Source organism: Apium graveolens, chromosome 9 (genome assembly GCF_009905375.1).
Source record: "Apium graveolens cultivar Ventura chromosome 9, ASM990537v1, whole genome shotgun sequence".
Lineage (NCBI taxonomy): Eukaryota > Viridiplantae > Streptophyta > Magnoliopsida > Apiales > Apiaceae > Apium > Apium graveolens.
Window position 1 is genome coordinate 167,749,858 of NC_133655.1, and position 13,342 is coordinate 167,763,199.

At 33.6% G+C, this 13,342-nt stretch overlaps 2 protein-coding genes across 3 annotated transcripts; one reads left to right on the forward strand and one right to left on the reverse strand.

Annotated features, from left to right (window-relative positions):
• Positions 1-241: 241 nt before the first annotated feature.
• On the forward strand, positions 242-7,943 carry LOC141684417 (protein EMSY-LIKE 3). The gene is made up of 11 exons (XM_074489393.1): positions 242-391; positions 488-550; positions 3,273-3,493; positions 3,732-3,841; positions 3,919-4,147; positions 4,266-4,451; positions 4,532-4,600; positions 6,484-6,726; positions 6,806-6,874; positions 6,953-7,016; positions 7,628-7,943. The coding sequence occupies exons 2-11, from the start codon at positions 523-525 to the stop codon at positions 7,687-7,689; spliced, it is 1,281 nt and encodes a 426-aa protein (XP_074345494.1). The 5' UTR covers positions 242-391; positions 488-522; the 3' UTR covers positions 7,690-7,943.
• A 543-nt stretch (positions 7,944-8,486) lies between these two features.
• Positions 8,487-13,342, reverse strand: LOC141687008 (enoyl-[acyl-carrier-protein] reductase [NADH], chloroplastic-like). 2 transcript variants are annotated; one of them, XM_074492141.1, is made up of 13 exons: positions 13,196-13,342; positions 11,780-12,058; positions 11,203-11,312; positions 11,047-11,102; positions 10,841-10,925; positions 10,714-10,761; positions 10,200-10,274; positions 10,015-10,126; positions 9,817-9,868; positions 9,675-9,726; positions 9,531-9,588; positions 8,994-9,092; positions 8,487-8,885 (listed from the first exon to the last, which is right to left on the reverse strand). In XM_074492141.1, exons 2-13 carry the CDS (start codon positions 12,042-12,044, stop codon positions 8,731-8,733), a joined length of 1,167 nt encoding a protein of 388 aa, XP_074348242.1. In that variant the 5' UTR covers positions 12,045-12,058; positions 13,196-13,342; the 3' UTR covers positions 8,487-8,730. The 2 variants fall into 2 exon arrangements, with proteins under 2 accessions (XP_074348242.1, XP_074348241.1); XM_074492140.1 differs by having other exon boundaries at positions 13,152-13,311.

Sequence of the window (13,342 nt, forward strand, 5' to 3'; positions counted from 1 at the left end):
GAGCTATTATTTTGAACATCAAAATTTTGATTACTTCACTATTCACTGAGATTACTTTCGTATTCACTATAAATAACAAATATTAACCTATAAATATATATTTGATAAATCCAAAAAAATATATCCAAATAATAAATTTATAACTCTGTTATTCGTGTATAAAATAAATAAAACTTTAATTATTATATGTAATAAAAAATAGAAATAGATTGTTTTTTATATACCGAGAAAGAATAAAAAACAAAGAAAAAAGAAGATTAAGAAACACAAAGCAATCCGACGTCGTTCCAGGGGTTTGAATAAACCAATCGAAAATCTTGAATTGCTTTTTGATTCTCTCTCATCGTCGGCGCTGATCACTCCTCCTCCTCCTCGACCACCGTGAAACGCTGTAGGCTTTTACCTATACTAATTACATAATTTAGTTATATATGAATTGATGATGATTGTCTAATTGGACCCTAATTTTGAATTACGAAATTTACAGGTAAGCTGAATAAGAATCTTGATGATTGAAGAATTATGAATTACCCACATTCTGATAGCAGTGGTATGTTGTAAAGATCGTAGCTTTGTTCTATTTTATGTTATGTTTCTATCTTGTCTTGTCTTGTGTAAACATCACTTCTTTACACAACCCCCTTTTCTTGCCTCTCTTATCATCACATTGATTTTTTAGGTTTAATTGGATTCTTGAGTTTACGGGTTTTGTGTGTTTTTTTATGTGAATTTTAGCTATCGATTTTCTCTGGAAGTTGTTGGATTTGATAATTTCGAGGTTTTTCTCGTTTCTATTGAAATCTTTTGCTTAAGAGTTTTGTGTGTGTGTTTAAGCAAATTTTACTTATTAATTGTTTCTGTGGCATGAGCTTGCCCCCATATCTCTCAAAATTGTTTAATATAATTTTATTTTGAGGTTTTGAGGGTTTCTATTGAGATCTCAACCTAGGGATTTTGAGTGTGCGTGTTTATGTAAATTTCACTTATTGATTGTTTCTGTGGTATGATGTTTTACCCCGTTTCTTGGATTTTTTTTAGTATGATAAAGTGACTTTTTTAGGTTTTTGATGGCATGTTGGACACTTGGTCTTAGGTTTTCTATGTTTCTGCGCTCACTTGTTGAGTTTCTTTCTGCTTTTCAGTTTATATATTAGAATGTGTTAAGTTCATGCTTGCTGGAGAGGATGTAAGACAAGAAACAAAAATGAATAATTATAGATAAAAACTAAAAACAGTTAGACTTGGGCAGATGACCTGTCAAAAATCCAAATAATCATTTCACCGTAATAAAAATTATCTTAATGAACAGTATAAAAATATAGCTAGACAGCACATATAAATTAATAAAATAAATTTATTGATTTCTTTAAAGTCACGAAATGTGATTAGACTATTTAAAACATACTCCAATATTTTCATTTGCATTCCCCATCACATTAAACACACAAAGAATATAGGTACATTTAAGCGGCTATGTGTCAAGTGTGTCTCTATATATGGTTTTCTTGATAATTTTTGTTGTAATGGATAGTTATTAGTTTACATTTGAGTTCAGATTATAGCTTAACACGCAAGTCTGGCGTCTTTATTACGTAAAGCCTTATTAGCTTCATCATTTACAAGTAGTACAGGTTACTAATAGTAGATAGCAGACCAAGACTCTTACAGATGGTATGATTTGTGATTCTTTTGCGTGTGTTCTGTTGTTAAGAAAATAGATGGTGAGTCGCATAAAATAAATTCCAACCTTTTTAATGTTTTCCAGACTTGTTAGATTCTGTCTCTGCTATTGTCAGGTTTATTGATATTTTATATAAGCATTAACCAAAATACTCTCCTTTGTCTGGTGCATATAAAGTATAAACACAGTTATTTTGTCCTTCCAAAATAAAAATGTTCAGTATTTCGATATGAATTTTTTTTATTACTCCTTTTGCTAGTTCTATTTAGTGTCTGTAGAACTTCCATCAAAATATTTTTTTGTCATCTTGTACTCTTCTCTAGACCAATAAACTGTTGTGATTCTGAATGGTAACACTCATTTTTTTTATTGAGGTAATCAGTTGTTAGAAATTGATATTTTTTACTCTTACAAAATATGAAATTTCATCAGTTCTCCTCTCTTATGGATGGGTTATTTCGATATGAATGCCTAGTACCTGTATTTATAATGTCTTGTGATTATTCAGGTTACTTTACCATGTGAGAGTAGATTGCAAACTGAAAGTAACCAGGTTATGCAAGTTTATTGCAGTTGGTTTCTAGTTTTAGTAAATATTCGAGTAATGTTAAACATTCTCTTTTGACATGTAACAAGTGGCGGCTAAAGTTCTCAAGGATGTGTGACGAGAATATTTCTTTTATCTTTCCGATTGATCTTTGTTAGATTTGCTATATTTATATTTATAGATGCACCTCTCTTCAGTTAGATTCTAATCCCCAGGGCTTGTTTGGTTATAAGTAGCACATTATTTGAAAGCAACTTAAAGCTTTATTATAACTGAAAAAGAAGAATGTCGTAAATATTTTTTGATTTTAAATTGTGAGGAATATTTATGTTTGGTCAAACACTTGAAGGGATAAGTTTGTAGGAATTTAAACAGGAAAGATTTTTCATCAGAATAAGTTACTTAAACGCTTAACTGATGGAACCTAGTTCTTCTGGACCTATAATCTTTTGCTAGGCCATTTGTTAGGCATACTTTTTTGTTGTTACTTGTTATCTACTTAGCTTGCTAGAAATGTTTTGATCAGGGTTTTCTATGCTTCATTTTTTTAGTGGTGGAATGCCTGTGTTTAAGTTTAAGTGTTTATGACATTTTGTATGCAAATATGATCCAGTGAACAACATCACCTATATTTAAGAAAAGTTTGTGGAGTATGCCTTAACATCTTACCTGTTTACTTTATGACAAATCCAATTTAGAGGTGTTCAGTGAGAGAAAAGTTAAAAAAGAATTAAAAATCCAACAAATGAGGCACCGGAAATATATTAGAATTTAGATGGTCGAAGTCGTAGTTGTGATATAAGCTGATAATTTATTGTTTCTATATTTTTTGAAATTTGAAGTAGTTATGTTTTTATCTCTCCCTCTTTCGAGGGCTTGGCTGTTTAAGTAATATAAGCCCTTGCATTTGTTAAGAAATTTTTGCATGGGTTCTTTCAATGACCAAAAACTTCAAATTCATTTTAATTAGATTTAATTTTATCAACACTTGGAGTAATTTGTTTCGTTTCCTAGTCATTTAAGGTTTTTCCTGGCAAAATGCAGGAACAGATGATGACATTCCTCCTTCACACCAAAACAGATATGCTAATGTTGGCCGAGCTTCGGCTAATGGTAGATCAGCAATTGGAGGAGTTGCTTCATTAGGAACTGCTCCATTCCCTCCTATTCATAGTGATATGGAGGCACAAATTCACCAGATTGAGCAGGAAGCCTATAGTTCAGTTCTTCGCGCATTTAAAGCTCAGTCAGATGCCATTACGTGGGTATGTAAATCTGGTCCTTTTTCACTATGCCAATGTCAAATCATGTTACTTCTTTAGAAAAATAATTTGTAACAATTTTTAAAGCTCAGTCAGATGCCATTTACGTGGGTATGTATATTTGGTCCTTTACAGTATGCCAGTGTCAAATCGTTTTACTTTTTCAAAAAATTATTTATAACAATTTTTTGCCTATTACTTGATGTTTTACAAATTTTAATTGTTTCACGGGATGTTGTAGGAGAAGGAAAGTTTAATAACCGAACTCAGAAAAGAGTTGAGAGTATCAGACGAGGAACACAGAGAACTTTTGTCGAGGGTCAATGCTGATGACATCATCTGGAGAATAAGGTCAGATTATTTACTTTTTTGCTCTCCAAGGACTTTCCCCCCTTATTGGTTGTGTGTTACAATAAGATTGTGAACAGAGAGTGGAGGGCAAGTGGACTCCAAACTAGCATGCGGAGTAGTGGTTCTGGTCGTGACCCTTTGCCAAGTCCTACTGTTTCAGCGTCACGTAAGAAACAGAAAGCATCTCACCCTGTTGCCCCCTTATCAATGGGAGCACCATCTCCGGCACTCCATCCTATGCAACCATCTTCGTCTGCTATAAGACGCGGCCCTGTCCCAGGAGTGAGGGGAAAGAAACCCAAATCAGTAAGATATCATTCTTCAGTTGCAAATTTTGTAGGAAAATTTAGTCTGTCCCCTGCACCTTAATTTCCTTTCATTATCAAGTTTTGAACCTTATTTCCTCTTAATTCCTGTCGTGCAGTATAGCACTACAAGTTTTAATGGCAGGGGTCATGTTCATGTTTCTGGTCAAGGTTCTGCCTTTGGAGCTATTGAAACTGCTGAGGTAGGAAACTCTGATCCATTAGTTGGAAAGAAGGTTTGGACTAGATGGCCTGAAGACAACAGTTTTTATGAAGCTGTTATAACTCACTATGATCACATTGAGGTATTACTCAAATGCCTTATACATAATATTTCACTTATTTGCTCACCTGAAAGTAATCATCTCCTTCAATCATTCTCTAGGGCCGTCATGCACTTGTTTATGACATCAATACGGCAGATGAAACTTGGGAATGGGTTAATCTTAAAGAGGTAATTTGCTGCCACTTTGTCTACTAAAAATGTGTTTTTTTTGTGATTCTGTCTTTTGTGCTATACGTTGAATTTAATTGTCATCTATCAATGTTTTGAGCCTTATGGTGTAAATTTAGTCTTGGATATTTGTTGTATGTAATTGAAATGCCTTTTGTTTTTCGTGAAAAGTTATTGGATTCACCATTATGGTCTTCATGCTTTCCTTAGAAGCCCAGGTCTTTCCTGGGGGATGGATTTACATAAGTGCATTTTTTTTGTAACTTCTTGAAATAGAAATATCATGCACAGTGTTTTCTTGTTAAAATTGATGGAAGGCATTAGATTTAGAGTTGAACATTATAAAAGACTTTAGAATCAAGATGGAAGACTTTAGAAAAGGTGTTTTGAAAAAGAAAAAAAAACAAATATCTGAAATTGAAATGCAAACTCAAGAATATGCAGAAGTCTTGGCATTTAAGGATAATAACTATTGTTTTTATTGAATTAGTTTATAAAAATAGTCTAACCAAACTGTTCCGAGTAGAATCTAAAGATGCTTAACATACGTTTAAATATCGATAAGTTATTAGATCTACACGCTTATACGCATTACATAATTTCTAATTTTCTGTCACATTCAGTATCAACAAAGAGAAAGGTTCTTTTTCTTTTTTGTTTATAAAATATGGCAGTATTTTACTTCCTCATTTAGTCATTTGTGTCCCCTTTGTTTGTGCTAATTGGTTTATAATGTTTGTTACAAGCGCGGATATAGTATTAACCATCTGTTGATCATATAGATATGCCAAGCAAACTAAGTATGTAGTTACAACATATTAAGTTCCGGGGTTTGGATTTGTAGGAAAATTACGAATTCAGTTGTATTAAAAATTCCTTTGAACGCACTTTAGTACGAGTGAATCCGACCAAAAGCGGTAAATTATAGTTTTATCATTTTATGCCCAGGTAGCAATTGTGTGGCTTGTCTGAGAGTTTGTTCATACATGATAGTAAGGGCAAGGGGAATTTGATTTTCAACGGGATGTGTAGAGGCTTCTTTAAATATGGGACCGTGGAAAACTTTTTAGTTTCTTTACGAAATGGATATTTAAAGAAACTTTTAGGCCTTTTTGTTTACCGAACTAGTAAAATAGTCATGGTTTTATTTTTATCAAATACTGTTTCGTTTTTTCTTTGTCAACTACAAAATTTAACAAGGTGGTGGTTATAACAAATCAAATTTCTTGCCGAATTTACAAGCTGTTGTATAGACGGGGTTCAAAATGGTGAATGACTTGTTTCTAGCACAAGTCAAAGTTCCAAGGGTCGGTAACTCAAATGTGTTTGTTATTAAGTCGGGGTCGTGTGACTACATATGTACTGAGACATTGGAATCTATAATTTGTTAAGTTTACATATAAAAATTCCTAGGCTGGTTTTTTAACTTGATAGTATAATTCTTTGCTTCTGGTATCAGTAGAGTCAGATTAACACAACCACATCATATCCGTTTTCTTATTTCTTGTTTGTATAAATGTTGTGATTGTTTGAACTTTGAACTCTCAGTTTAATTGTAGCGCAAATGAAAATGAATGCCATATTTCCCTCATTCCTTTCCAACATTTCCAATTTAAAATCCAGTACTTAAAAACAAGATTTTAAGGTGTTTTGCATGTTTGTTTGGCTAAACTATAGTTAGTTTTTAGTTTTTTCATGAATGTTCGGAACATATGAAGTTCTTTATTTGCGAGCATCTATTACAAAAGCAACCTAGTAAATTCCCAAGTGCAAGAACAGAAGATATTTCAAACACACAAGGAAAATGAACCGAGACCTCATGCCTAATAAAAGAAAATCTTCTAAAATTATTGTCATATTTAAATTTTATCTACAATTGCCAGATGTCTCCTGAAGACCTAAGGTGGGAAGGGGAGGATCCTGGAATTTCTCATCGAGGTGGTCGTTCTGGACCAGGTCGTGGATTTAAAAACTCTATATCTCGTGGCGGTGCTTTTGCTGGAGGAAGAGGTAGAGGGATAGTAAGAAATCAGACCAAGCGAAGTTTCCCTCCATCACAGAACGGTATCAATAAGAAAATACTGGGTGACATTGAAATTCTTGACACTGACACTTTGGTTAAAGAGGTACATCAACAATCTTGTTCTTTTGCATGGTAATGATATTAATGGTTTCAAGTTACCAAAACTAATATACATGTTACAGGTGGAGAAAGTGTTTGGTGCAAGCCATCTAGATTCAATGGAGATCGAGAAAGCAAAAAATGTACTCAAGGTATTAATTACTTGTTTACTTGGATTTATATACCATAACCATATTTCTGTATTACGGGTTAATAATTATGTGATGCAGGAACATGAACAAGCGCTCATTGATGCGATTGCAAGATTGGAAGATGCATCAGATGGCGAGAGTGGTAATTAATGACTATATTTTACCGTGTCCTACATTTATATTAAAAAAACAATGAAGACAAATAGTTATTTTTTCTGTTATCAAAATATAAACTCATCCTCCCTCGTCCTTTCGTAAAAAGCAAAATGAGAGGGCGGACTATAAAAACGGGGCATGGTTTCCTTTAAAAAGACGGGGGCATGGCAAGAACATTAAATTGTCATGTCCCTTCTTTCTTGGTGACACTAACCTTGTAAATAATACATGCCTCTTGCTTGGATTTGTTGCTTTTTGCTCAAATTGTTTTTCTTTTACTTTTTGTTCGTTGTACTGGTTTATTTAATAGGGAACAAAGTTTTACAGTCTTTAAATAACTGTCATTTGTTACCATTGAGAACTCTGTGATAGGTTATTGCTTGGAGTTCATATCTACTTATCATTCTATCCAAAAAGGTGGATACCTTTTATTTTTGTAACTATCTTATAAACATCTGATTCGGTCGACTTGCCCCATTTGTGATGCAATCAGAAACAAACACCACTTAATTCTAAAATGATGACATTTTTTATTTATACTTGTCATGAGTAGACAATACCCTTCAATTTCTTTTCCTTTTAATAACTTTTGAGCAGATAGGAGAGAGCCCCGTTTCTCCAATGATCAAGAGAAGGGGATGGCAGAAACGACATTATGATTAGCTGCTTTGTAGAAGGTAGAATAGTTATTCTGAGGTCGTGTCAGGTGTGAGGTATCACACAAGAAATGCTAAATGCTCCAGCAAGTTGGATGAAGGTGACATGTAATATTTGTAGGCTTTTAGAAATAACAATACTTTGTATCTTAGTGATTGCATGATTAACTGATACACTTGCACTAGCTCTTTCAACTGCCATTGTATCTTATACATGTTTGTTTTTATGACATGTGACATCTCTTACCCCACTTTCATTTTGAATTTTTACAATGTATCAAATGAAATGCCACCAATGTGCAATGGTTGTTGTTCCAAATTAGATCCTGACAACGTTTGCAAGTTATTCCCCACATGTCGTAATTGGTAATGCTCAAATTAGTTTTTTTTAGCACATATTTAGTTCTAGCATTTCTAAATATATGGTTATCCTAACAAGAACCCGTATATTAGTGGTGCGTTATTGAAACCAGAAATAGTTATTTTTGAAACCCTATTTGGATATGTACTGTATTAAATAATCTATATATTCTTTTGGGATCATATCTTATGCTATCTATAATAGCTTGTCAAAACTACAACACTGAAAAAAAATATGAAAATTAAATTAGAATTTGTAACTATATTGCACTTTTTTTGACGAATAGACATAGTAAATGTAAAATTACTCAGAAATGATATTGTTATTATAAATTAGCATTTTACCTGCTCCCCCATTTTCCATAAATCTTAATTGCCTAAAAACAACCATAATAATGGTTCCAGGTTCCAGCACCCTCCCAGTCAGTTTTGCAAAAAGCTAAAGAAATGTTAACTAATATAGTAAAAATAGGTACAAAGGGGGGAATTTTGATGTATAAGAAAAAAAAAACAATCTAAATGCCTCATCCTTTAGCAACAAAGAGGACATGATACACATGCTTACCGGAGGATACTGCTACTGTAAAAAAAATGGTACAGTTGGCTTTAATTATATTTTTATAGGTTACGACTTACGAGCAACTAAAACTGCTTGGAGCTGCAAAGTGGCTGTGATTGTTATCGCTATTTCTCATACTTTGGAATATGAAGATCTTCAAATATGGGGCTATCAACTCCGACACCCATTGTATTTAAACCATTGTCCACGTATATAACAGCACCAGTTATTGCTGAAGCCAATGGTGAAGCCAAGAAAGCAGCAGTGTTCCCCACTTCCTCTGTTCAATGTTTCCCAGGATTATTAATTAGCTAGGGTGGGACATTCACCATTATAAGACAAGTATTTGCAAAATATAATCAAGGTTTGTAATATTTAAGTGATTCACCTGCGGATAGTTCTTTCTGGAGAGGTGCGTTTTCAAGGGAATAATCTATCATCATATCTATGAATCCAATTGCTTTTGCAGCACGGCTTCTCAATGGGCCTGGAGAAATGGTCTGTAGGTTAGATGCAAACCTAAATAACAGGTTTAAGCTAATGTAAGACAGGTCTTACAGTTGTATTGTAAGATGTAATTAAGCCAGGATTTACTTTCTAAGAAGGTAAAAGTATTTTCTTAGATTTCCAGTATTAGGTCCTCCTACCAGTACAAATTGGTAAATACTACAGAGTTTCTTACATTTTCTTGTTTTTACTTGTCCTGTACTGAAAATGACAACGATATCATATAGTTCAAATAATTTAAACTCGTATATGGCAGATTGTTTATGGTACACAGCTGCAGATGATATGTGCTTACATGCTTTACTTAAATTTAATAACTGAACAAACTTGAAGCAAGCATGATATGTCTGCACAATGACATCTTTCACAAACATAGGGTTCAGAAGAGGGATTCAGAAAGTTGAAATGACAAAATTACCTGCAGATATTGTGTTGACCCTGATTTTACGTTTTCTTCCTGCTTCAAAAGCAAGCACCTGAACATAAGCTTAACGTTAGCCTCGGGAAGGTTAAAACAATAATCCTAACATCAAGACATGGATAATCTTAGATTAGTAATTACTCTTGTGTCACTTTCTAGTGCTGCTTTAGCTGAACTCATACCGCCACCATACCTGTATTTCATAGCATTGGTTATGTTACCCATTATAGGAGTTGCTATCAAGAAACGGAAGAAGTAACCAGTTAATAAAAGGAAATTATACCCAGGAATTATCCTCTCAGAAGCAATATATGTCAGGGAAATAGAAGAACCACCTGCAAAACAACAACTGGTCAAAAGTACAGAATATGCCTAGCCAAAATCAAATAAGTGACCGAAACAACAGAGCAACTAGTTTGAACGAAGTAACGAACATATATGTATAGAAAGCTTGGATCAGACTACAGAATAGAGGTCATACCCGGATTCATTATCGGAATAAAATTCTTTAACAAGGAAATATAGGAATAACTCGATGCAGATATTGCTGCAAGATACCCTTTCCTCGATGTCTCAAGTAGAGGTTTTGTCACCTAATAAAAACTCAATATGTGTTCACCATTAAGAAAATCTATAAACTGCGGTATGATAAATAAAGAAATGTACCTCTGGCCCATTAGCAAGTGAGTGCACAAGAATATCAATGCTTCCAAAGTCCTCTTTCACTGATTCTGCAACTTCCTAGGAATTTGATAAACTGATAAGAGAACAGCATGTGGCTGTCTGATATATTTGACAACTAGACCGATAAGGATGTTCGGATACGAAGAATTTGATAAATTTAATCAAATACTTTACTCAATGTTGAAATAAGTTCAAAACTGTTAGACCAACAGATGACTAAAGACAGCACACACTCTACAAACATGCACATTGAAATTCTCATCTTTTTATCTTAGTGTCCACGTCAGATATATAGAATCTGGTTTAGTTTTGTTGCTAGGAAAATAAGAATGATAACAATAACACAGATGTAAAATACGTCGCGGTTCACCAACTCAACCACAGTTCCGAATGATGGAGCATCACATATTGAGTTTTACAGAGCTTGCTACCCTTGTTTTGTTAAATTTTTATTATTCATGCAACATAATAGAAAGTGGGTCCAATGCAAATGTACCTGAACAGTCCATTTAGAAGAACCAGCATAACGTTTATTCGCTTTTATCTGCATGATTGCTGTCATATTAATTAATCAAACGACTAACAAATTTCATAAAGCATCTAAAAATTCTACAGTATATTACATCTTCAGGTACGTCCTCAAGGTTGTCAAATACAGCATCTAAAGGATATACTTTAGTAATTTCCATCAAAGCACCATCTGGCAACCTGAAATGTAAAACTTTATAAGAATGTGTAGGCCACATTAGCTGCTTAATTTATTAATAAGTATTAATGCTCAAAAACAAAAATTAAAGGAACAGACACAGCAACATAGATTTACTCTTACAGGCGTGATTCATCAAACTTTCCACGCCGTAGGCTTGTTTCAAATATATTTAGCGCCTACAGGAGTGAGGTAAAATACATTAAGGAAAAAACAATACTAAGAATGGAAAGTTCAATGTGATAGAAGTGAACCACGGGTTGAAGGGTTTATACTTACAGGCACCCATGTACCAACAAGAATTTCAGCACCCGCAGCTGCCAGAGATTTTGCTATAGCCCAACCATATCCATTATCATCAGCTACACCAGCAATGAATGCCCGTTTACCTACACATCAAATTTAATATTTGGTTGAAGAAAATATGTTTCTTGATTGGCACTTAAACTCAGTTCTTTTTAAACTCGATTCTTTAATTCAATTATGTGGATGCTTCATGCTGGAATTAAAAAACATTTCAAAACAGACCTGACAACCGCCTAAAACTTGCTTTTGGATCCACTGAATGCTTATGATGCACCAACACTAATGCCTTCAGTGGGCTTGTAAAAGGAGGTATCAAGTATTTAGATGTTTTAAGTGGATTGGTTTAAATTTTGATTTCAGTCAGTAGTGCATTATATATCATGCTAGTATGCTACGCCAAATGTTTATCTTGAAGATTATGGAACAATATTACAAAGAATTAATTATTACTTATTGACCAGTCATCACCCCCTGTACCACCTAAAAATCATAGTTTTACTTTAATACAACAAAAGACAAGCTTATGTAGTGAACAAATAAATTAATCTACCTGTCAAATCTATAGGTAATACTGATGCCTGCTTTCCTTCACTTGCTTCAGAGTTTGCCTTTGTGGCATAGTTTCTAGCTGACTTCATATTTTGCTGAAATGGGTGCAAACTTGATACATGAAGTGAAGCGGAACGCTTTACTGATGAGGGTACATTAGAACTATTAAAAACAGTTGCTACAGCTGACTTAAAAATCCTATGGGTGAAGAAAATGGAAGGTCTAGCTGCAGTGATTTGCAGGCCAGATGCAGCAAGTCCCACCATTTACAATACGACAGCTGCAGAAATATATAGTTCCAAAGTGTCAATATACCCATTACTGGTTTGCAAATGGAAGTATGAAATAACTATATTACAAAAAAGTCATTCATATATTTCATTTAAAAAATTTATCTTATACTAATATTCAACATTTTCAGAAACAGGCAGTAGATTATTATATTTAGATGCACATAGCTATTCGTCATTGATTCTTCAGTTTTATGTAGAGCCCCCAAGTTATAGAGCTATACTAGGTTGGATGTGAAGAACAATCATAGATAAGGAGATACAATATCAGAAAGACAGTTGAGATACAATTAAGAAAATCTGGAGCAACAATTTAGTTGTTTTTGTTATATGCATCCTATGCATACTGATGTAGTAGTGAAGAGATGAAAATGAAAATTCGACTGCAGCGAAGATTGAAGGGGCTGGAAATTTACTTACAGAACCAGATAATTATGTTTTGGAGGAGCAAACATAACTAGAAGCAGCACATTTTATTTGACTAATGATATACATTTGATTTGCACAACAAATTTCTACACCGTTAAAATTTATAATTAATCCACCATTCACATCCAGATTTGTCTAATTACCTAATTCCCATCCATTTTCACCATAGCATTTTTAATGCTACACACTTACATACATGGTACATATTTAATTATTAATTCAAATACAAATATTGTAGTTCAGCTGAAGTTTCAAGTGTTGGTAGAGGCATTGCAAGCTACAAAAGACTCATGCATATCAACAAAAACCACATCACTAGACAGTCGACACCTGACTTAAACACGAAACTTGGGGCATCAATCAACAGTGGTGTTATAAAAGGCAAGTCTTAATCTACATCCTTTATCTGTCTTAACAAATGCTACTTGGTCATTCATAAATTTCAAGAAAATGGGAAGCTACTAATTATCAATTAGACTAAAATATTCAATCATAAAATCATAATAATTTGTAAAATGACAGAAAGGCTAATTAACATAACAATGCATACAAGTATAACAACTAAATCAGTATACAATGCAACATTACAACAATACTATACTTAACTTTACAGTACTAAATTAAAAAAAGAATAAAAGAAAGGAAAAAAAAAACCTTGGAAGCCCAGAAAAGATGAGGTTTTGAAGAGGTTTTATTACAGAGTGTTTGTGTGTTTCTGCTGGTGTGTCAGTTGAGCAAGTGTATGATTAAAAATGGGGGTTATTTAAAAGAGTTGGTCTCGGGTTATGGGCTTCAACAGAGCTATGCTCCAAGTTCTGGGCTGATGCTGGTTTGGACCATGTATA

What these genes read in the sequence shown, in the direction of transcription:
- LOC141684417 (XM_074489393.1), top strand. Translation starts at nt 523, where the DNA reads ATGAATTACCCACATTCTGATAGCAGTG. An exon ending in CCCACATTCTGATAGCAGTG is followed by an intron (nt 551 to 3,272) that starts GTATGTTGTAAA and finishes GGCAAAATGCAG; the next exon opens with GAACAGATGATGACATTCCT. An exon ending in AATGGGTTAATCTTAAAGAG is followed by an intron (nt 4,601 to 6,483) that starts GTAATTTGCTGC and finishes TACAATTGCCAG; the next exon opens with ATGTCTCCTGAAGACCTAAG.
- LOC141687008 (XM_074492141.1), bottom strand. Translation starts at nt 12,044, where the DNA reads ATGGTGGGACTTGCTGCATCTGGCCTGCAAATCACTGCAGCTAGACCT. An exon ending in CTTCTAAATGGACTGTTCAG is followed by an intron (nt 10,275 to 10,713) that starts GTACATTTGCAT and finishes TCAAATTCCTAG; the next exon opens with GAAGTTGCAGAATCAGTGAA. An exon ending in TCTGAGAGGATAATTCCTGG is followed by an intron (nt 9,727 to 9,816) that starts GTATAATTTCCT and finishes TATGAAATACAG; the next exon opens with GTATGGTGGCGGTATGAGTT.